Source organism: Heterocephalus glaber, unplaced genomic scaffold (genome assembly GCF_053883595.1).
Source record: "Heterocephalus glaber isolate CG9 unplaced genomic scaffold, H.glaber_assembly_v1.0 deba00001457, whole genome shotgun sequence".
Taxonomy (NCBI): domain Eukaryota; kingdom Metazoa; phylum Chordata; class Mammalia; order Rodentia; family Bathyergidae; genus Heterocephalus; species Heterocephalus glaber.
In genome coordinates this window covers 41,354,232-41,377,313 of record NW_028258305.1, presented here as the reverse complement: position 1 = coordinate 41,377,313, position 23,082 = coordinate 41,354,232, and the positions used below count along the sequence as shown (strand labels likewise).

The 23,082-nt window shown below is 41.8% G+C and overlaps 2 protein-coding genes across 9 annotated transcripts in view; both read left to right on the top strand.

Moving 5' to 3' along the window:
- Selenoi (selenoprotein I) overlaps positions 1–11,481 on the top strand; it is a 45,513-nt gene extending 34,032 nt beyond the window's left edge. Inside the window, exons 8-10 of one of the 5 annotated variants that reach the window (XM_013070119.3) lie at positions 1,280–1,460; positions 3,347–3,529; positions 9,050–11,481. In XM_013070119.3, coding sequence (XP_012925573.1) covers positions 1,280–1,460; positions 3,347–3,529; positions 9,050–9,061 — 376 coding nt within the window. In that variant the 3' untranslated portion in view covers positions 9,062–11,481. Of the gene's footprint in view, positions 1–1,279; positions 1,461–3,346; positions 3,530–4,668 lie in introns of those variants that run through there. The other 4 variants (XM_004839138.3, XM_087216590.1, XM_013070121.3 and 1 more) reach the window with 4 other exon arrangements.
- A 119-nt stretch (positions 11,482–11,600) lies between these two features.
- Positions 11,601–23,082, top strand: part of Drc1 (dynein regulatory complex subunit 1) — a 66,295-nt gene continuing 54,813 nt past the window's right edge. For 2 of the 4 annotated variants that reach the window (XR_002392819.2, XM_004839139.3), the window contains exon 1: positions 15,281–19,815. Coding sequence is in view for 1 of the 4 variants with exons in the window: in XM_004839139.3 (XP_004839196.2) it covers positions 19,661–19,815 (155 nt within the window). In the remaining 3 variants the exon portion in view is untranslated. Of the gene's footprint in view, positions 19,816–23,082 lie in introns of all 4 variants that reach the window. The other 2 variants (XR_002392816.2, XR_002392820.2) reach the window with 2 other exon arrangements.

Genomic DNA, 23,082 nt, shown 5'->3' with positions numbered 1-23,082 from the left:
GACATTCTTAAATATGCTTAAACAGCAAAAGAAAAGAAAATCAGGAAAACAGTGTGTGAACCAAATGTGAATATCATTAAAGAGCAGGAAATTATAAAAGAGAACCAAATCAAACAGAAATATGAATAAACCTTGAAAACACCATGCTAAGTGCAATAAGCCAGGCCCAAAGGACAAATGGAGCATGAGTCTGCCTATCTGAAGTACCTAGAAAAGACAAATGCTGGGATCACAGGCGTGAGCCACCACGGTGGCTTGTTTTGTTTTTTTAAAGAAAAGGTTTGTTTTGGCTCTGCGTCTTGGAGGTTTCAGGTTATGAGTGGTTGGCCCCATTGCCTCTGGGGTTGTGGTACAGGGAGGATGAGGTGGCGGGCAGCAGCTCACTGGCTGAGATGCCAGAAGGAGAGAGGAAGGGGCTGCGATCGAATCTCCTCTTGAGGGCTCTCCTGATCACTGAAGACCTTGCAGAAAGCCTCACCTCTAGAGGGTCCACTAACCCCAGGTTGTTCTGCAGGCTGGAGACTAAGCCTTCAACACGTGGACTTAGGGAGGACATTTCAATTTCATGCTTGTTTTAGTTCTCCTAGTAGGATATTTCATAGAGCAAAAATATAGTTGTATTCTCTTCACTTTTGTTTTTTTTGATATTTCCGAGTTATTGAAGCCAGGAACTTTGTACTGAGCTATATCTTCAACCCGTTTTTATTTTTTATTTTGAGACAATGTCTCATTAAGTCACTAAGTTGCCCAGGCCAAGTTTGAACTTGTGGTCCTCCTGCCTCAGCCTCCCAGAGTGCTAGGATTATAGGTGTGTGCCACCACACCTGGCTCATCTTTACATTCTTAACACAATAGCTGATGGTTTGGTTTAAGGAGGAAAAAATGGGCAAGGGTTAGGAGTGTTCAGTTCAAACCTTGGTTCTGAATCGTTAGCAAGTTATGTAATTAGGGTCTCTCACCCTCACTCGCTCTGCCTGTAAAGTAGGGTTAATATCGTTGTTTCTGTCGGGCCTGATGGCGGCCTGATGGTGCACTCTTGTAATCCCAGCACTCGGGAAGTGGAGACACAAGGATCATTACAAGTTTGAGACCAGCTTGGGCTACATAATGAGACACTGCCTCAAAATCAAACAAACAGACAGAAAATATTATTGGTTCTGTCTGTGCCATAAGACTATTGTGAGGATGAAGAGAACAAATATAAAAGCAATTTGGAAAATGCAAACTACAAGTATTACATGTAATAATGTTCTTTGTATTACTTGATTCTTTTTTTCAGAAGCTATAAAAATAGCACCTTGAAACACAATTCAGTCTATGAAGTGATGGTCCCCTTCTTTTCTCCATGTTTGCTCTTCATTTTGTCTACAGCCTGGACCCTCTGGTCACCTTCAGATATTTTAGAGATACACCCTAGAATTTTCTACTTTATGGTTGGAACAGCCTTTGCCAACATCACAGTAAGATTTTTTTTTCTTTAAAAAACATCTGTATTAAAAAATCATCTATATGACAGTTTAATAATTTGAGAACTTTTTTTTTGGTACCGGGGATCAAACTCAGGACCTTGTGCTTGCAAGGCAGGTACTGTGCCGCTGAGCTACGTCCTGGCAAGAACTCTTACAGTACTAGAATAAGGAGATTTTAATTTAAAGATTTTTATATCTCAAATTTGAAAGAATATTTAACGACCTCAAAGACAGAATGTGCTGAGAATTATTTTTATTAACTTTAATTTTGGTGGTGGTGAGAATTGAACCCAGGTCCTCTAGCATGCAGAAAAGTACTCTACAACTGAGCTACACGCCCAGCTCCGTGAGAATTATTTCCCTTTGCTCTTTGAAACCAGAATGCTGTTAAGAAACCGTGGCATACTTAAATATACCTGATTGCCTGATGAAGAACTCATAGAACAACTTAGCTTGCCTTCAGAGTAAACACTGTTAATAGTATGGTTCAGGGGCTGGGGATTTAGCTCAGTGGTTCTGGCACCTGCCTCACAAGGCGCAAGGTCCAGAATTCGATCCCGGTACCAAAAATAAAAACCAGTATGGTTGAGATGACTGTAGACCTAATGACTTCCTTAGGAAGCTTTGGTGGTGATGCTGGGGCTTGAACCAGGGCCTCATGCATGCCTGGCATTGCTAAGTTGGCCAGACTAGCCTCAAACTCGGAATCTTCCTGCTGCAGCCTCCAGAATAGCGGGATTAACAGGCATGTGCCACCACGTCCAGCTTGAAAGGGATATTTGAGAGAGAAAATACACACTGCAGCTGATTGTAGGATTAATAATATGGAATAAAAATTTTGTAACTAGTGTAACTTTGTTTGCTTTTGTGACAGGGTGTTGCTAAGTAGTCCTGGCTGGCCTTGCTCCTCCTGCTCCATTCTCTTGAGTGCTGGGATTATAGGCGTGTGCCTCTCCATGCCTGGCAAACACAACAGTTTTTGTTGTGCGTTTTTTGTGTGTGGTGCCGCACATGCTAGTCAAGCACTTTACGGTTGAGCTACACCTCCTTGCTATCGTTTATATTTTGTGAAAATTAATGTCTGTGCTGTTGCCAGCAAGAAGAGCACAGGAAGGAGAGATTGGGAGTTGAGAAAAGACCCTAGTCATTCTGAGAGTCAGGAACCCTCTGCTGAATGTTAGGTCAGGTTCTTCAAAGCTTTCAACTTGTAGCTGAGTCACCAAGCCTGTTTTCATTCTGTAATGTGTGTAATATTCTAATTCCTACTGATGTTTTATGTTTAAAAGATGGAAAAATGGGCTGGGAAGTGTGGCTCAGTGGTAGAATGCTTGCCTTGGGTCTGTGAGTCCCTCGATTCAAGCCCAGTACTTCAAAAAGAAATGAATACAGATCTGAAAACACCAGTGCATTGTATAAGAAGTACCTCTGAAAGCAAAAGAGTATGCGAGTAAAGTATCGAAATAAAGGGAACCAAAGAAGTTTTGAAGTATTAGTTATGGGCATATTGCTATACTGGCAGTAGCATCCTCTTCACTGCAGTGAAGACATTCAGTTGTGTGGAGATGTAGGAGGTTATTTTGAATTTCTTCTCATGTGTCATAGAATCTTAAAATTGGGAGAAAGTTCTATGTGAACTGTCGTTACCCAGTGGAAGAATGCCTTCTATCCATCCTTACTAAATTATTTTCTAGTCTCTTCAGACACACATTTGGAGGGTAGGGAGGTGGGGCCCTGGTTCACTTCAGAACCACTGAATTTAAGTAATGTAATGAGTTGGCTCAAGTTTTTGAATACTTTCTAAATACTGGAGTGACGACTTTTGAAAGTGCTTTGCTAATTAACTTTTTTTTTTCTTTCTTTTTTAAACCAACTTCAAGTGTCAGTTGATTGTTTGTCAAATGAGCAGCACGAGGTGCCCAGCTTTGAACTGGTTGCTGGTTCCGCTCTTCTTGGTTGTCATGGCAGTGAATTTAGGAGTAGCCTCTTACCTGGAGAGCATTCTCCTGTATACGCTAACAGCTGCCTTCACCCTGGCCCATATCCATTATGGAGTACGAGTGGTGAGTAATCACGAGCAAAACTGCTTCCGTTTGTTTCTAAGAAGTGGAAAGGAGATGGGGGCAGGGATTTAGCTCAGAGCTTTCTCTGCCTGCTACGCAAGCGCAAGGACCCGAGTTCAATCCCCGGTGCCAAAAAAAAAGTGGAAAGGAGATAATAGGTTTCAAAAAAAGTTATTTAATTGTAATGCCTGTAAGGATTTTGGTGTCATTTTTCTAATGGTTATGTTATAACAACAAATGATGCTCAAGCTGGATAGTTACTATGGGGAGTTAGTGTTTATTTTAAGTGGATTTTAAGCTATTTTCTTGTAGATTAGAGTTGTAAACAGTTTTTAATTATGTGGGACTGAATAATCCTATTATCTAATTCTTCTCTTTAGCTGTAGGGATATTTTTATTGCTATTAACTTAATTCATAAAGAAACTAAAATTGGTTTTGTAGCAGTTCCTCCCTCCCCTGTCCAATTCTTTGAGCAATGTAGTAAGAGAGGTTAGAATTTCAGGTTAAAGGAAGGTTTTATATTATTGAGATTTTACTTCTCATGCTCTAATCAGCAGAAACTGCAGCTTCTGATCAGAAGGTGCAACTTGCTAGGCCACACAAAACATTCTGTTGAACTACTGAAATACAAACAGCAATAAGTATCAAATGGCATTTCCTAACTGGCAAATGACTAAGCTCTTGCTGGCCCACTAGGGATACCTTATCCATCCATCTTCCCCACATTCACCGATCTGATTCCAGACTATTTCATTGGCACTGGGAATGCTTAGAAATATTTTGACAGTCTGAATATTGAGTGTAACTTAAAAATGTAATTATTTGACCGACTAGATATTATGTCAGATAATCCTACAGGTTTTCAGATTTGGTTGTGGATTTTTCTGGCCTGGCGGACTCTGGAAAGGTTAGGTTTTGGAGTCAGGCAGACCCATAGTCAAGTCCTAGTAGTTCTAGCATTCCCAGAGTAGTTCTAGTAACTAGTTGTCTGGCTCTTTAGTTATTACTAGAATAGCAGACCTCTTCATTATTTGATGGTTTTGCCATGCCAATAAATTGTTGTTTCCGAGGTCAATTCTTTATGCTTTAAAAAATAAGGTACATATGTGTCACTGTGTTGTGTTCTGGTTTTCCATAGGTTAAGCAGCTGAGTAGCCATTTTCAGATTTACCCCTTCTCATTGAGGAAACCAAACTCAGATTGACTAGGAATGGAAGAGAAGAATATTGGCCTGTAATCCTCAGAAAGAAGTACTGTAAATAGATGCTTGTAAATATTTCCTCCATCACCATTGAACTAATCTGATCTGCATGACAGACATGGGATCTCAGTGTATGTGGTACTTGGACAGCAGGAGTGAAACATGGCCGGAACTTGTGGAATTTTGGACCTTCTAACTCCCAGCTTATTTAATTTTATTTTTTTATAAAACCACATGACATTTCAGTTAAGTGTAATGTACATGTGACCAGCAAAGTGTTCCTGGTGATTTTAGTTTTATGAGTCCACAATGTTTCGGCTTATAGAGTTAAACATGGTGTATTTTCATTTTTAAAGTCCCCAAACTGGTTTAGAAACACTGATAACATTCAGAAAAATTACAATTTGTTTTCATATTTGATATTTTGTAAGAGCTATGGTAATTGTCAGTAGTCCAGAGCTAATATAGGAAAAGATAAAAACAAATCAGCTTTCACCTTGAGATGCCAGCGATAACAGATCAGTATACAGTTGCCAAATCTCGGTTTCTCTTTCCCTTGGAAATGCCTTTGTCCTCACCTGCTAGGGGAGCTGCTCTGGTATTCTGGCTCTTTTTATTATGGAATAGATCTTGAAAAATGGTTGTTTGCTTTTAAAGAGAAATTTTTTAGTGGAGAATGGGTTTTAATTGTGGCTCATCCTTTAGCATGGCTCACTCTTTAAGAGAGGCATTTTCCTCCCTCAACTGCAGGTTGTTGGGATTTGGTGGCTGCGAGCTATGATTGTAAGAATTTGTTTGACAGTTCTAGTCTTGTGATAATTGCTTGTGAGAAATGCAGAGAAAGCACCTTATAAGAGGAAATTTAAATTGGAGTTAAGAATCTCATGAATTTCTCTATGACCAAAATTAGTTTTCTGACTGTTTGTCCATCTGTCCTTCCCAGCTTTCTCTCACTCTCCTTGTGGGGCAGTGAGGAGCTGTATTTTTTTATGCAGGATAAAGCTGAGAGACGTTCCCTCTTTTCCAGCTTGTCCACTTTCCCAGTTGATGAAAACTTAACATCTGCCTTACTGAGTGCCCAGTCCTTAATATGCTTGAGGTAATTTTGGAGGGTTTCGGACAGTACAGTCCCTTTAACTTCATTGTGGTTGTTGGATAAATCACATCTTTTTATGAATGAGGGTATTTTCTTCTCTTCCCTTTTGATTTTGTCTTCACTTGGTTTGGTGGTGGTGAAATTTACTTGCTGATTTTCTTTTAATAGTCCAGTGAATGAAGTTTGTGCTTGAATGAAGAGTGTATCTTAAACCCTTTTCTTTTGGACAGGTTGCACTTGGATAAAATAGGCACCACTGTGTTGATATGTAATTAAATTCTTAACTATTATTTATCTATGGATGTGACCACTGTTAAATATTACAGTGTATTCCTTTTGTTGAATTTCAGTCTGCTGCTTTGTAAAAAATAACTGTCATTGATACTTTAAAAAAACAAACTAGATCTAATCATTGTCATCCAGGTTATTAGAAATGAACCAAGGAGCTCATGGTTACATAATCATTTTAAGAAATTATCTGTAAAGACTTGATTATATTTGGTGATTTTGTCAGAGACTAAAATGAACACTGAAAATAGATGATAAATTGATGCAGAAAAGAGGGGATAGTCTTCTGTGTTTGTTACCAAATTCCTGTCATGGAGGTCAGAGGATGAACCAGTTAAGGGGAGGGAACTATTTTGTGGATACCTTGTTCTGTCATCTGTAAAATTGCATAGATCAAGTGTTAATTTGGAATGGGGAAATTTGTTTTTAAGATTTCTCGGCTAACCTTTTTGCTGTTTTATTGACCTTATACACAAGAATGAGATAAAAACTGATAAGTATTTATAAAATGACAGGTATGAACCACTGACTCTTCACATTGTGCTGTGTAGTAGAAAAATACACTTTAATTCTCGCATTAGGACCATGTCATGTACTTTTGGGCCTCTTTTACTTCCACATGTGTTTCTGTTCTCTTTTTGTTGCATCAAATGTATTTGAAAGTTGTTTTGTGCCCACACTTGTGACATAGTTCCCTATGGCGGTAAAGAATTTGCCACAGTCAGTTTTATTGGCACTGTTAGATGAAAGAAAAGAGCCTGTCACCAAGGGAAAGTGAAACCAAGGGATGAACTGAGGACACTGTGGACCCATGCACTGCTGCCGTGTTCCTGATTAGGCTGCTGGCGTGCTGTGCATCTTGAACGCCCCACTTGTTGTACAGCATCCAGTGCGGACGCAGTCACCAGCAGCTCTGTGCATTTCTGTCATGCCATTTACTGTACACTTTCCAAAGTACAGAAGCTCTTCCGAGCTTATGCATGATGCTTTGGGTGTGTATTCACCCCAGCCTCCTCCCCAGGGCCCCCGAGCTGTCTTGTGGGGAGCAGTGCCTCAGTTGAGAGCACACACGCATGCGTTCTGTGCTTGCAGTCGAGTGCCTTAGCCAGGCCAGAGGCTTGCATTGTGTTGGTGCTGACCAAAGTTACATAGATGTTTAGGAAGTTTCTTTTCAGGCTGTGTTATGGAAAATGCCCCTTTAGGGTTGTCAAACAAATAATTCCCCTGGGTTTGAGGAGGGATGTGGGATAGAAAAATGTAAAAAAGCCTGGACAGAGTATTGCTACTGCTGCCTTTTTTGTTATCCTTAATAACATTCATGATCCTCTGCAATGCACAGTTTGAAATTGCCACAACTTAAAGTGACTTCTTCCACAAATACTAAGAGATGTAGTTTAAGGGGTTTTAATTATAAGGATAATAGAGTGACTTATAAATTTAAAAAGTAAATGTTTTTCCTTGGCATTTAACATTATGATTGAAATACTTGTAATTCTATTTTTTTTTTTTTTTTGGTACTGGGGATCGATTGTAATTCTAATTTCAAAAAGAAAGTTAAATGCTGCTTGTGGTCTAGGATGTTACAATACTACTACCAGCATGTCATTCATTCTTGCAAAGAGTTGGGAAGAGGAGTATACGTCTAGAGTTACCCAAGTTCTAAATAGATACCAAGAGTATTGGTTCTGACCTGGAGCCTGTGCATTTGGAGAATATACACAAGATCTTTTTAAAGGAAAGAAGGGACCACCTTATGGCCCCATGAATTTGAAAGTTTCTATGTGTGTTTAGCTTTCAAAGGACTGGTTTATTTGGTAATCAACCAAAAGCATTTGAAATGTACCTTGCTTTCCAAAGGTCACTTTGACTAACTTATAGAGAATAAAAGATAATATGAAGGTGTTTATATCAAAGACTATGCTTCCCACTTATATTTTTAATTAGAAGCCTATTTGTAATTCTTCATCATTCACTTGAGCTTGCTCTCAACTAGACACTGCCTAGAATAGACAGACCACTCAGTTTTGCTTTGTTACTTCTGAGATCTTGCCACATTCATATCTCCTTGATTGCCTTAGATCTCTCAAAGTAACCCTGATGCACTGTTTCTTTTTTTCTTTCTTTCTTTTTTTTTGGCCAGGGTCTCACTATGTAGTTCAGGCTGGCCTTGAACTAGTCACTATGTAACCCAGGCTGGCCTCTCAGTGATCTTCCTGCCTCAGCCTCTGAGCGTTGGGATTACAGGGGATGTGCCGCCACGCCTGGCTGAGACTTTTGACTTTGGGTTCCCAAATAAGCCAGAAGTAAGTAGAGAAATCTGGTTGTGTTGACACCTGTGTTCAGAGTGGCCTTATTTTGGCCTTAGAATGGGCTTGGTCCAGCACTCTATAGGAAATTTGTGAAGTCAGAATTTTCTTTGTCCCATGAGGTATCTATGTAAGGTAGCATGCCCTTTCTTGAACACCCTGTGGGTGAATAACCTTACTAAGTTAGCTGCCAGTACTACAACCTTCCAGGAAGAATTTTAACTAGTATGCTGCATTTGAAGCACTTTGACATGTACATTTAAGGTTACAGTCTTTTTTGTTGTTGTTGTTGGTACTGGGGATCGAACTCGGGTCCTTGTGGTTGCACAGCATTCAGCGAAACCACTGAGCTAAATCCCCGGCCCTAAGGTGACAGTCTTAACAGTAAAATGGTGTTAAATTAATCACTGTGAAACTTGAAAGTGTCATGCTCTGGACATTTTAGGAAGCTTGCATAAACTTCTGAATTTTCTTTTCTTTTTTTTTTTTTTTTAATTTTCTTTATTAATTATGTGATCGATGATTTGTGTGTTTTAGTTTTCATCTTTGACAGTGGTACGAGTGATTGGCATAATGGTAGGCAATTTAGAGTACAGTGTAGAGTAAATCATGGTTGTCTCTCTTCCAGAGAAAGTGGTGATATGTGTGCTTCTTCCTTGCGTGGAGCCAAGAGAATTGGATTTATGCGCTGATTCATCTCTACTGTTTATATGGTGCAAAATAAATGTAACCTTATTTTTTAAGCTGCATGCTAGTAATATGCTTTTCTCTTTAATAAAAAAGCGAGAGATAGTAATCTAGCTGGTTTTTGTTCTTCAGCAAGGATCTGCACTTTTTACAGACAGATGTTAAATGAGTTCATGTTTAGGTAGCAGAAGAAGTTTTACCATCGGAATCCCTCTCACAGGTAGCCTACGCAAGGGGTTGTATTGCATCTGGTCTGGAAGACCCGGTTCCCAGGACTGGCAAGTGTCACATGAACTGTCTTTAACAAAGGCTCGTCTCTCTAGGAAAACCATTTGGACACAACAGAACAGTTGTTCTGCTCTTCCACAGGGCAGTCACCCTGTCTTCCTCTTCAGAGAATCGTCCTTAGAAAGCTGGGCTCAAATGAGAGCAGTGCTGTTTTTAAAGCATGCAGGTTGGATGATGGCCTAGAGAACCTAGAAGCTACACTGAAACTGGAGACACTACCCGCTTTGGCAGCACACGCTAACATTGAAATCACCGACAACATGGAAGGCACAGGGAGTGGCTGAGGTGCTGTGATGCCTTCTGGCTCTTTGGTTGGAGTCTTCTCTCGAGCAGTTTCTGAGGATGACAGTTAAAATTAGAACTGATTTTGGGTTTTCATCAAACTACCCACAATTCACCATGAATTCTAGATTGTGATATTTTTAATGAACACTTTTTAATATCCAGCAAGTAAGCCCTTGACATAATGTGCTTGGATAATACTTGATTTTACTAACCAGGTTATAAAAGTCTGATTTAATTTTGCATGATCTGTGAATGCTGCATTATAAATCTGTTATTCAGTATCACACTTTGAGCTTAATAACTACTACTTGAGACTGCTTATAATATAAACATTTTTTAAAGATTATTTTACTTAAACCGCTTAATCTCATGAGAGCAATGATTTAGGAGACAAAGACCCAGCTATGTGTAATGATTTGCTCATTTCAAAATAGCCCAAGAGGGCCAGGTATTTAGCTCAGTGGTTTAGCCGCGTGCTGCGCAAGCACAAGGACCCGAGTTTGATCCCTGGTACCAAAAAAGAAAAAAAATAGCCCAAGAAAGCAGAATTTATTGTTGAGACTCAAGTTGCAAAAAACATGGCATTTCCTCTGGGAAGGGGAAGGTAACGGTTAATTACCCAGCCGCCTGCCTTCTTTACTTTCCTTCCCATCTAACACAGTAGATTAAACTGTGGCTACTTGCAGAAAAGAAAATTAATATTTTTCTTCTAAGTAAAAGTGACTGAGACTTTATTGCCCTGTGACTAAGACTATGTAGCAGGAATCTGGCTAAGTCAGTTATTGAGGGTTTGCGTGGCCCTGGTAGAGTTGGCCCTCAGGGTTATTCTGAAATGAGAGACCAATTCCATTCCTTCTCAGGTACCTAGAGACAGCTCCGCTAGAGCAGGTGGAATGTGCTTGGTGCAAATAGAGTATATAATTAGCAAGATGAAGAGGCGCATAAGATCTTCTTTTCCCTTTCAGGCATAATTGGACATATCAGTAACTGGTCTAAGATTTGCTGTGGCTGTAGTAAATAATGTATTTATTTTAGCTGGTTATGTGTGCTCTCTGTATATATATATATCTAACGTGCATACACTCTGCGTATGTATGTATGATACCATGTATGTACAGAGTCTACTCTAGATTATCAGCCACATGGAAAGCCCCTCTTAGTTTGTTTATTGATGTGGAATTGGTGTGCATGTGGCCCGTCACTCTGGCGCCTCCTTCCGGTCTAGAGCCGCAGCCTTTCTTCCTGGCCGTTCATCTCAGTCTTTGAGAAAGCCCTTTAAACGTGTCACTTTCCACGTCCTTTTAACCCCGGGATCCTGTGAGCCAAAAGACAGCTTCCGAGAATGCTGGCTGCTTCCACCAGGGCAGAGGCCTCTGGGTCTGCACAGTCAGGGGCGCAGTCCTGGCCCCGAGAGCAGCTGTGTGAGCAGCGGAGCCCATGGGCTTGCAGAGGGAGGCCTCTCAACGCTTGTAGAAACAGCTTTGCGACTTGCTTCAGTTACTTTGCTCCAGTGTGAAGTCTCAGGTAACTTGATGTAGAGTATGACAGTGCATCTCAATGTTAATTTTGCATTATCTGTACTACTGTTGTTCCCTGCTGCTAGCCCAGATAATCAAGACCTGACTGTTTCTCATCACTGGATTGTGGAAACCTTGACCTTTCAACTGGATTTATGTTTATTTCTGCTGCTGTGAACCCCAAAAATAATGCAGTAGGTTTTAGTCTAAAGTTGTTTCTTTTATTGATATTTATTGTAATAAAAGTAAACAAGTAAATAATTTTTAAATCCTTTTAATTGTTTTCAGGTTGTCTGTGTTTTTCTTTGGTAGGGGAAAAGTAATGTTCAGCCACCTGTCTTAGAAGAATTGAGTGTATATATGAGGAGTGGTCAAAAAATATGATGAACATTTAAACATAAAAACAACAACTTTTTACTGCTTTTGTTTTTTGGTCTTGTTTTTGTTTTGGGAAGATCAGCCTGCTTCCTCTTGGGTATTCTGTGATCCTGTGACTTATTTCAGAAAACAAGACAGGTGGCATTAATAGCTATTAATAGTATTAATAGTATGCTACTCTTGACTCCCATACTGGGAGTTTATGTTTAAATGTTCATCATATTTTTTGACCACTCCTCATATATACACTCCCAGTAATTTTGCCATTAATCCCCCTCAAAATACCTAGAATACTCTTTAAGTACTACTCCTTGCTTTGACCACATTTACTCCACCATTGTTGGCAATGTAAAGTTTTTAAAATTTAAACATGCAACATACTTTTCATTTTCTGTATGTGTTTTGTGTGTGTGTGTGTGTGTGTGTGTGTGTGTGTATTATAGTAACTGGGTCACACTTAAATCAGTTTGTAAGGTGGTGGTCAATTCCTCACAAGCATTTGCCATAGAAAGAATATTAACATATAGCATTAATTTCCAGACTATTCTCCGAACTTTGCTTTCCACAGAAACTATTAACTCATACCCAGCATACTTAGAATATTTCCTTTTTTTTTCCTTTTCAGTACCAGGCATCAAACTCAACGATCTTGCGCTTGCAAGGCAGGCGTAGTGCCACTGAGCTAAATCCCTGGCCCTAGAATATCTTAAATATTCATAAATATATAAACTTAGAATATATAAACCAGGAGTCGCAATTATCTAACTTTGCTTCTAAAACTATTTTTTCATTTTTTACAACAATTTATTTCCCAGCTCTGGCAGGAGACCTTTGAAATTTTTTTAGTGATAGTTTGAAGGTGAGGAAGGAAATGTCCCATGTCTCAACCTAGGCCAGTTTCCCAGCCCTGTGCTTCTAATTCCCCTAGGCTGACCTGGCAGTTATTACCCACCTTTGCCTGCACACCTCCAGCACCTAGCAGGTACCTGACCTTCAGCAGGTAAATGCTATGTTCCCATGCCTGGGTCTCCCAAAACTCAAACAGACCCAGTGTCACCAAAGGGTCTTATTTTTCTTCTTGCTCTAATCTTTTTTCCTCTGCTTACAAGCTTCTTGAAAGAAATTATGTATCTGTCCCTTCCATTTTTTTTCTTATTCTGAGAGTTTCTTAAGACTTCCCAAACAGTAAATGTTTCTTGTATTTAACTTTGCAAGTTTTGACCTAGAGAAAGTTAGTTAGGTTTTTTTCTTTCTTTTTTTTCTAGGCCATAATTTTCTGACCTGTAAAATAAGATTAATATCACCACAGTTATGCAGTAGGAAGACTAAATGAGAATAACACATGTAGAGTGTTTATTTTAACACTGTGAGTGGTCTAAGGTAAATGCTTGGTTTCTTTGTCTTTCTTTTAAAAAGAGGGGAGGCGTGTTGGACTTATGGTTCCTGAGGAGTCAGTCCATATTCAGCTGGTGCCAAGTCAGGAACATGGTTGATGCTCGGTTTCTAATATCTAGTTCTGTTTTTACTTTTGAACTTTTTTTTTCTTAAATTCTTTTATTAGTACATTTTAGGTGTACAACATAATTACATTTCTCATTGGGAACTTGTACCTTTACATGATGCATCTTGGTTCTTATTTTTTCCCCATTCCTAGCCCTCCCTTCAATCCCTCCACCCTTCCCTATTTACAAAGACTTTATTTCCATCTTTTCTATTTCTCATCATTTTTCCTTTCCCTTCTTTCCTTTCCCCTGCCCCTCCCACTACCTCTACCCCTTTGGACCTTTTCTTCCTATTTTGCATTATTGATTATTCATTCTAATCATTGGTACACTTGGAAACATTAGTCATGGCAGTTAGACAAGAGAAAGAAATAAAAGGAATAAAGATAGGAAATGAAGTCAAATTGTCATTATTTGCAGATGACATGATACTGTATATAGAAGACCCCAAGAACTCCACCAGAAGTGTTCTAGACTTAATAACCAAATTCAGTAAAGTAGCTGGTTACAAGGTCAACACAAAAATCAATAGCTTTCCTCTACATGAATGACAGACTCACTGAGAGAGAAATAGGGCAAATAATTCCTTTCACAATAGCATCCAAAAAACTGAAATACCTAGGAATCAACCTAACGAAAGAAATCAAAGACCTCTTCTCTGAAAACTATAGCACTCTGAAAAGAGAGATTGAAGATGATATCAGAAAATGGACAGACATCCCCTGCTCCTGGGTAGGAAGGATTAATATAGTGAAAATAGCCATACTTCCAAAACTGCTATATAGATTCAATGCAATTCCAATTGAGATCCCAGCAGCATACTTCACGGACCTTGAGAAAACAATCCAAAAATTCATTTGGAACAAGAAGAGACCCAGAACAGCAAAAGCAATTCTAGGTAACAGAGACATGGCAGGGGGTATTACAACCCCCAACTTGAAACTATACTACAAAGCTACTGTGATAAAGACAGCATGGTACTGCCAAAGAAACAGACCTGAGGACCAGTGGAACAGATTAGAAGATCCAGAAACAATACCAGACACACTCAGCCATCTCATCTTTGATAAAGGAGCCAAACACTCTCACTGGAGGAGAGATAGCCTCTTTAATAAATGGTGCTGGAAAAATTGGGTTTCAACTTCCCAAAGATTAAAACTAGACCTATATCTCTTGCCCTGCACTAAAATCGAAATGGATTAAAGATCTAAATATTAAAATAGAAACACTGAACTGGCTGGAACAGAGGTTAGGTAGAACTCTTGAAGACATTGGTGTGGGAAAAGATTTTATGAACAAAACCCCAGTTGCCCGTGAACTGGAACAAACAATCAACAACTGGAATCTCATCTTATTAAAAAGCTTCTGCACTGAAGGAGAAACCACAACAGAGCTAAGAGACAACCTACAATGTGGGAAAAAAATTTTAGCAGCTATACCTCAGACAAAGGACTATTATCTAGAATATGTAAAGAATTGAAAAAAATCAGACCCCCCAAATTCAAAGACCCAATTCAAAAATGGGCATCCGAAATGAACAGACATTTTTCAGACAAAGAAGTAAAAGCAGTAAATAAACATGAAAAAATGTTCAACATCACTGGTCATTCGAGAGATGCAGATGAAAATAATGTTGAGATTCCACCTTACCCCAGAAAGAATGGCTGCTATTAAGAAATCATCTAATAACATGCTGGTGGGGTTGTGGGGAGAAAGGAACCCTTCTCCATTGGTGGTGGGAGTGCAGACTAGTGCAACCACTGTGGAGATCAGTATGGAGATACCTCAAAGAACTAGGGCTAGAGGTCCCATTTGACCCAGCTATTCCCCTGCCAGGTATCTTCCCCAAAGAATTAAAAGAATCATACCACAGTGATATATGTGCACCTATGTTCATAGCAGCACAGTTTGTGATAGCTAAAACTTGAAAACAGCCCAAATGCCCATCAACTGGAGACTGAATAAAGAAAATGTGGGGTTTTTAAAATAAGAGTACTACTCAGCCATCAAAAATGAGAAATTAGAGACATTTATAGCTAAATGGATGCACATTGAGGTGATACTCTTAAGTGAAATAAATAGGACATACATGTGTAAATACAAAATAGTTTGGTGTGAGAAACAAAGTGTAAATAAGGACTAAAATGTGTAATAGGTAATGTGAAATAGGAAGAAAAGGGGCAAAGGGGAAAGAAGTGGGAGGGGTAGGGGAAAGGAAAGAAGGGAATGGAATTAATATGAGAAAATGGAAAATAGGAACAAAATCTTTGTAAATAGGGATGGAGGGGTTGAAGGGAGGGCTGGGCAAGGATGAAAAGAACCAAGAGAGATTATGTAAAGGTGCAAATTTCCAATGATGAATGCTATTATATTGTGTCATTTTGAACTTTTTAAAAGCCATAAGGCACAACTCCTGACTCCCCTGCCTTCTGTTTCCTCCTTTTTGAAAATGGTGAGACAGTTCCAAAGACAACTAAAATTGAATAAAACAAGTTTGCCTTCTGAGACTGATAACATTCACACAAATTGAGAGATGGGAATAGACCAAGAAGTTACCTAAATGCTTGATGAATTTTCCAACATCCCCAAACACCAGTTAGGGTGATTTATTATAAACTAATGGATGTAGAATTAAGTGTGACTTGTTAGGTAAAATCTAATCAATGTACTTTTTAAATTTATCACTGCAAACCTGCTCAGGGAGGGAGTGCCATTACCCAAGGACTCAAACCATTTATTTATTCTTTGTATCAAGTTATCCCCACGGCTACTGAACTCACCACGATCATTCCTTCCTATTTAGGAACCAGTTATAGTTTGATTTCCTTGGCAGCTCAATTCAGAAATGTGTTGGTCAAAAGGCACGAACACTGCCCTTAGTGATGGTTGTAGTTTCTTGCTAAAATTAATGAATTCCCTATGTATTTTTTTCTGTGAATTTATTAGTATAAGTCTGTTCTCAACGCAGGTCTAGAGTATTGCATACCATTTGAGGAGTGGACTCGATGCTGCTCAGTCATCAGGGTGAACATCCCCTACATATCTTCCTTGGGTTCCTCAGCGGTGGCAGCTCAATGCTTGCCTGCGTCAGGTCTCCTCTTACCTTTCATGTTGCAAAATTGAACCAGATGTGGCGCATACCTATAATCCTAACACTGGGAAGGCTGGGATTACAAATTCAAGGCTAGTGTGGGCTGCTTAGTGAGACACCATCTCAAAACAAAAACCCATGCAAGCAAACATTTTTTATTAAATCAAAAGATGATTTATGTTAAGAATAGAAAATGTGAAAGTCAGTCATGAACTTAAGCCAGGTTCCTGAGAAATGAATTATCTTGGTCTTCCCCCTCTTTTTCTTATGTACATTATATTTATATTTCAAATAAAGTGAGTCACACTTTCCCTCTTGTACGTCATCTTCCGTTTCTCAGTATATCTTGGGTGTCTTCCTGTGTCAGATTTATTCATAAATTGTATTTCATTCCACGAGTGCCTTAAGATTGCCCTAGCCAGTTTTTAAATATAAGTAACTGGAGTAAGCATACAGTTATGTCTGTGTACATTTCTTTCAACAAATGTTGGGCAATTACTACATACAAGGGATTGTATGCAGTGTTTTGTGCACAGTGCTGAATAAAACTGATATAATTCCAACTCTGAAGAGCTATAACCTATCTCACTGGGATAATTCTAAGTCAAATTGCCAGGTCAGTGCACATGGTAATCTAAATTGTTAATAGGTGGTAGCAGACTGTCCTAAGAGGTGCCCTTCTAGTGGTGAATGAGTGTTTTCTACAACTATCCATAATCGAAGCTATCTATGAGAGCAGGGAAGGGCTCCCTGCTGTTCAGAAAATGGCCCAAGAGAGCCAGCAGAGGAGACTACCCTGTGGTTTTTATTGTGGTTACCCAGTGGATGTAGGTGAGCTACCTGCTCACAGGGTAGAAATCTGTCAGGAAAGAGCACCTAGGAGCAAAGCATAGTGGCTTAGATCTGTACTCAGCACTCTAAGAGGCTGAGATGGGAGGATCATAAATTCGAGCTCACCTGGGCAACATAGCAAACCATGTCTCAAGTTTTAAAAAGGACTGGAATAAACAGGACACACGTGTAGATACCGAATAGCTTCTCTGGTGTGAGAAACTGAAAGTGTAAATAAGGACTAAAAGGTCTAATAGATAACGTGAAATGGGAAGAAAAGGGGCAAAGGGAAGGGGAATTGGGAGGGGTAGGGGAAAGGAAAGAAGGGAATGGAATTAATATGAGAACATGAAAAAATAGGAACAGAGTCTTTGTAAATAGGGAGGGATGGAGGGGTTGAAGGGAGGGCAGGGGAAGGGGGAAAAAATAAACCAAGAGAGATTACGTAAAGGTTATGCAAAAATTATGCAAGTTTCCAGTAAAAAAGGACTGGGAATTAGCTCCGTTTGAAAACCTAGGTTCCATCCCTAGTGCCTCCCTCTGATAAAGGACTTAGACTTTTTCCTGGTGCCAGGGATTGAACCCCTGGCAAGTGCTCTACCACTGAGCTACACCCCAGCTCTTTAAGACAAAAAACATCTGTCCAGATGTGGAGAAGAAAGTGAGTGAGGCTAAAAGCCACCAACAGCCAAACAGCCAAAACTGCACCATATTCCTTATAATAGACGCCTGGACTACAGCACCTGGGGCCTCCCTCGGGTTACCCGCTGGCACCCTTCAAGCCTTTTGGTGGTGCCTCTGTGTTCTCACCTCTGATGGCAGCTGATTCCCACTGACCTGCCTGTGGTGTCCCACTCCCAGCATAGTGTGCGCATGCGTGTGCCTGTGTCCTCTCTCGTTATGGACAGTGGAAAGGTGGACCAGGGCCTGGCACAGTTACGGTCAGAGTGATACCTGGCCCCTCCGACTCTGTGACCTCTGGGGAGTTGAATGTTGTGTACAACCAAAGGAGAGATTCAGCAGAGGACTCTAAAGCCAAGAAGCAACTCTTTCCTCACCTCGACCCCCAAGCCAGGCTTAGGACAGGATTCAGGCAGCAATTGGACTTTTAGGCTGTTGTATGTTCTCTACCACTTGCACACTTAAAAAAAATTAATGTCCTCCATTTGCCCTTGAGTAGGTCTTATTCATAAAGGGCTTCTCTTGGCCTGATTATGAGTTGAATAGACAGTACCACTTAATGGCTGAGAAAACAGTCTTCAAGAAGTTGTTACTTGGCCCAAGTGACAAGAAAGGACTAGGAGGAGCACCTGCAATTTGTCGCTCATCCACTGCCCTTTCCTCCATTTCTGAGGGGCTAAGGCCCTGCCAAACGTCATCTAGGTTTTTTTTCCTTTTCTTTCCTTTTTTGTTGGCTTGTCCCGTGCATGCTAGGCAGGCCCTTCACTGTTGAGTCGCATCCCCAGCCCTTCTGGTTTGGTTTTAAAGGGATTTGTTTACTTTTTTTGCAGTACTGGGGATTGAACCCGCTGCCTTCACACTGAATACAGTCCCACCCTTTTTTCTTATTATTTTTAATTTTGAGACAGTCTTATTAAGTTGGCTGTGCTCAAACTTGCACTTCTCAGCCTTCCAGAGTGCTGGGATTACAAACTCTACCAGGCCTGGCTTAAAGGGTTAACTGAACGAACAGTATTTTTGTTGACGATGAGGCATAAAAACGTCCAGGAAGCTGAGTGTGGTGACGCATTCCTGTGATCCCCGGAACTCAAGAGGCCGAGGCAAGATAATCTCAAATTCAAAATTAGTAGAGGTCATGACCAGCTTGGACTTCGTATTGAGATCCTGTCTCAAAAAGCAACAAAACAAAAGAAAGAAACACGTCCGGGAAACAGTGTCTCTCTGGAGACAGTGGTCTTTGAGAGTTTACTCGGTACTCCTGACCCCTACCCCATACCCTTTTCCTCGGCTCCCTTTGCTCTTTCAACTCTGATTGTAGGTGGGATGGAGGGATTGCTTTAGGTTTCAGCCCCACCGGAAACAGCGACGAGAAGACAACAAACAGTCCCTGGATATAAACTCATGGATGGCAAGTTTCACATCCTGGAGGAGACAGGCCAGAAACCTCGAGTAGAAGCTCAAAACCGAGGATGACCGGGCGGATGCCATACACCGTAGTCCATATCTCCAAAGAGGCCGGAGGAGCCGGGCGGACCTATGTATGGTTCTGTACCTTCACGAGGAAACGGCACCAGCAGCATCCTTACTGTAACACAGGGCTTCTCATAGAGTGGGCACTCGATTGTACTTGATGGATGTGATTTTTAGGCATTTTCATTGGATGAAAAATGAATTCATCGTTCGTATTAGTAAGTGATGAACCACGACTTGGGCCAGCTCTGGTTCTAGTCTCGTGGTGAGAATCCAGCCTCTGCTCAGGACTAGGCTTTGTGGGGGTCAGGGCAGGCCTCGCGTCCTAACTCCCGGGATCCTAACTGCCCGAGGCTGAAGGCAAAGCTCTGAGCAGCGCCGTGCGGGGCCTGAAGAGGGCGGAACCGCGCGGCTGCAGTCAACTGACTGCGTTTCCCTGGCAACGGCTCGTTCTCAGCTACAGCGCAGCGGTCCCAGGGGAGCGGCGGGCGGAGCGAGAGGCTCCAGCCATGAATCCGCCGGGGTCCATGGGGGTGCTGGAGCATAAAGCGGACGAACCCTTACTCACCCCGATTCACGGGCCCTCGGTCCATTCTGACGACCCGCAGGAGCGGATCCAGGCCCGGCGCCTCCGCATCGCCGCGCGCGTGGAAGCCAAGAGGCGGTGAGCGGTCCGGGCGCGTCCGGCTGCGTCCGGCTGCGGCTGCGGGGCGCAGTGACGCAGGGGCCCCTGCCGGGCTGGGAGGGCTCGGTGTCCCCTGAGCGTGAGGGGTGCTGGCTCTTTGATGAGCTCGGAAACACTTCGTCCAGAAAGTTCAAGCCGAGCGTGGGATGTTGGAACATGCAACATGCTCTTGTAAAGTAAAAAATGAGAACAACCCATTGGGCGCCTTACTGAGAGCCTGTTGCTCAGGCACTGTGAGCAGCACCACGGAGGATTCGGGGGAGCCAGGCCCTGCCCTGGGCGCTTCCTTCCTCTTTCCCTCTCAGCCTTCCTCCTGTACACAAGCGTTTACTTGGTGGACCTCCCCTGTCATTTCTGCTGGTCTCAGGGCCTTATCTGGTTGTGTGACAGAAACCCTCATTCCCGAAGCGTCTGAGGCTCTGATCACCATATCCTGGGGCTACCTGGCCTGGTCACAGTGAACCATGGCTGAGGGGGGACCCAGAACACCTGGATTCCCCATGTGTTCACTGGGCAACAGCTCTTGTACCTTCTCCTGCTGGGGTGAGTCAGTTGCCCTCCCAAAATGTTGTCTTGCCTGCTGGTCGTTGGGCACACGGAGCACCAAGTGCTCAAGTAGCAGTCTTAACTTTTAGTTCAGTTGGACATTTGCTGTGTGCCTCGGCGATCGTACACTGCACTGTGAAGACAGGAAGCATAGAGTCCTTGGTGGGCAGTTAGAAAGGATGCTAAGTGGGCCAACCCACTTCTGCAGTGATTGCCAGACCCGGATGTTTTTCTCCTGGGACAGTCACCCAGAAATCTCTGAGCAGTGCTCCATTGCCTCCTGGAGGGTGGCACTCCATTCTCTGATGCTTGCCTCCAGACTGGTGCCATTCCAGCCTCATCAGGGTGCCTGGCCCGGATGGTAGGATACGCGGTGTGACCAGTGCCTATGAACTGAGTCCACACCTGAGGATCAAGCACACTGATACCCCCTAGGTAATGGTGCTGGCTGATGCTCCAGGGGCCACTCTTCCTTCTGCAAAAAGCACATAACTGAGTATATCACTTGAAGCTCTGCCCATTTGAAAGACTTTTCCTCACTGCCTTCCAAAGTCACCTTTGAATGTGACTGAAAAGTGGCTGCTGTTCATTTTTAGCCTGAACCTGTAAACCAAGCCACATGTTCTATAAACTGTCCTCAGGCTATTTCTTCATCCTTCAGTTGGTCATTGGGGACACCTGCTGAGCCACAGGGCTGTGGTGCAACCATGAAGGGTGAGGGGGGTGTGGGCCACCTGGGTATGCAGCTGACTTGTGCCCTCTGCTCCTGCTCCAGTCCAATCTCATATCTACCATTTCCATCTTACAGTGGATGCTGCTGGACCTGCCAGACCTCCTGCCTTGTTAGATCTGATACACAAGCTCATGACTGATAGTTGTGGATATTCACTCACCTGGCATCCCTTGTTCAATTGTTTCTTCTCCATCAGGGTTCAGGAGCTTGCCAGGAGCGGTTTTTATTTTTATTTTAAAATTAATTTTATTGGTGCATTTTAGGTATACAGTATAATGACATTCATCATTGGAAATTTGCACCTTTACAAAATCTGTCTTGATTCTTATTTTTCCCCCATTCCCCTGAGCGGTTTTTAATATGGTGAATGAATCCCCACTACATATAGCCTGGCTTTGCTCCGGAATTCCAGGGTCTGTGCCATGATTCTCCACTTTGGAGCTTAGCATAAATCCAACACGACACCGGTCCACCACCTGTGCCTCTGAGCTGTAGGGTCTGCTTGGTCCAGTGGCCCAGCTGGCCTGGCAGCTTGCGTTGCGCCCTGGGCCTGCTGAGAAGTCTTTTCCTGTGCCCGGCTGGTACCTCTCACAGCTGGCAGCTTTTTGTGGTAGCCTGAATGGTATTCCTCACTGTGGAATGTGCTGCCTCTGGAGACCAAAGTGCCCTAACAGGTGATGAGTTTCCTCCTCTGTGGTAGGAAAAGCAAGATGCATTAAATTGTGTGTCTGTGTGTATGTTTGCAATTTGCTGAGATGTCTCAGCATTCCACTAACCAGTGGATCCCCAAGACCTTCAGTGTTGTGACAAGGCTCGAATCTTCAAAGGGCTCATCACCCACCCTCCTGATCAGACTTCTTCCAGGATCTGCCGTGTATTCCCACCTCTTCATCACCACGATGCGATTCCTGTGATGTAGACAGGCACACTTCTTGTGTAAAGGGCCAGACAGGAAATATTTCAGGCTTTTTAAATCATCTGGTCTGTCTCAGCTGCTTAACTTGGGCCTGGTTCTGTTCTGTTCCAACCAAGTGTTGTGTACAGACATTAAAACTTGAGCTTCATATAATGCCCACATATCACAAAATAGTCTTCCTCTTTCGATTTTTTTTCTGTATATCCTTTTATTGGTACATTTTAGGTATACAATATAATGACATTCATCATTGGAAATTTGCACCTTTACATAATCCCTCTTGGTTCTTATTTTTTCCCCCTTCCCCTGCCCTCCCTTCAACCCCTCCATCCCTCCCTATCTACAAAGACTTTGTTTCCTTTTTTTCATTTTCTCATATTCCATTTGATTTTTAAATAAATTAAGAAACTTTATTTTTTAGAGAAGTTTTATGATTGCAATCAAATTGAGCAGAAAGTACAGAATTCCCTTATTCCTTTGAACCCATCCAGATAGCCACTATCAGGATCTCACACCAGAGGGTACAGATATTGTCCCTGCTGAACCTGTATTGACATGTTATTATCACTCAGAGTCCATAGCTTCCCTTAGGGCTCCTGCTTAGTGCTGTGTATTCTGTAGATTTGGGTAAATTTACAATGGTGTGTATCCCCTATTGTGGTAATATGTATGGATGTACCATGAATGTGTCCCATAGGATGCAAAAATTGACTTTCTGAGGTATTTAGTCACAGTGATGGAAAGCTAACACATTGTTCTAAAACTCCTCTGTGCTCTCCCTATTTTAATCTTTTTAACCATTTAAAATTGTAAAAATTACTCTTTGCCTGAGGGCCATACAAGACCACCCATAGTTTGCTGACCCAGGATAATGGCTCATGGTGATATTGTGTGGGAGAACAATGTTCCTGATCTATTCAGCATACCTTAGGACAGAGACCAGGAGGATTGCTGTTACCCTGTGACTATATATTCCTGTCTGTTCCTTGTAAATGTGAACTCGTTTTCTTTCTAGTTGAGGTGGAAAAGAAAGCGTTTGGCCCAGTCACTG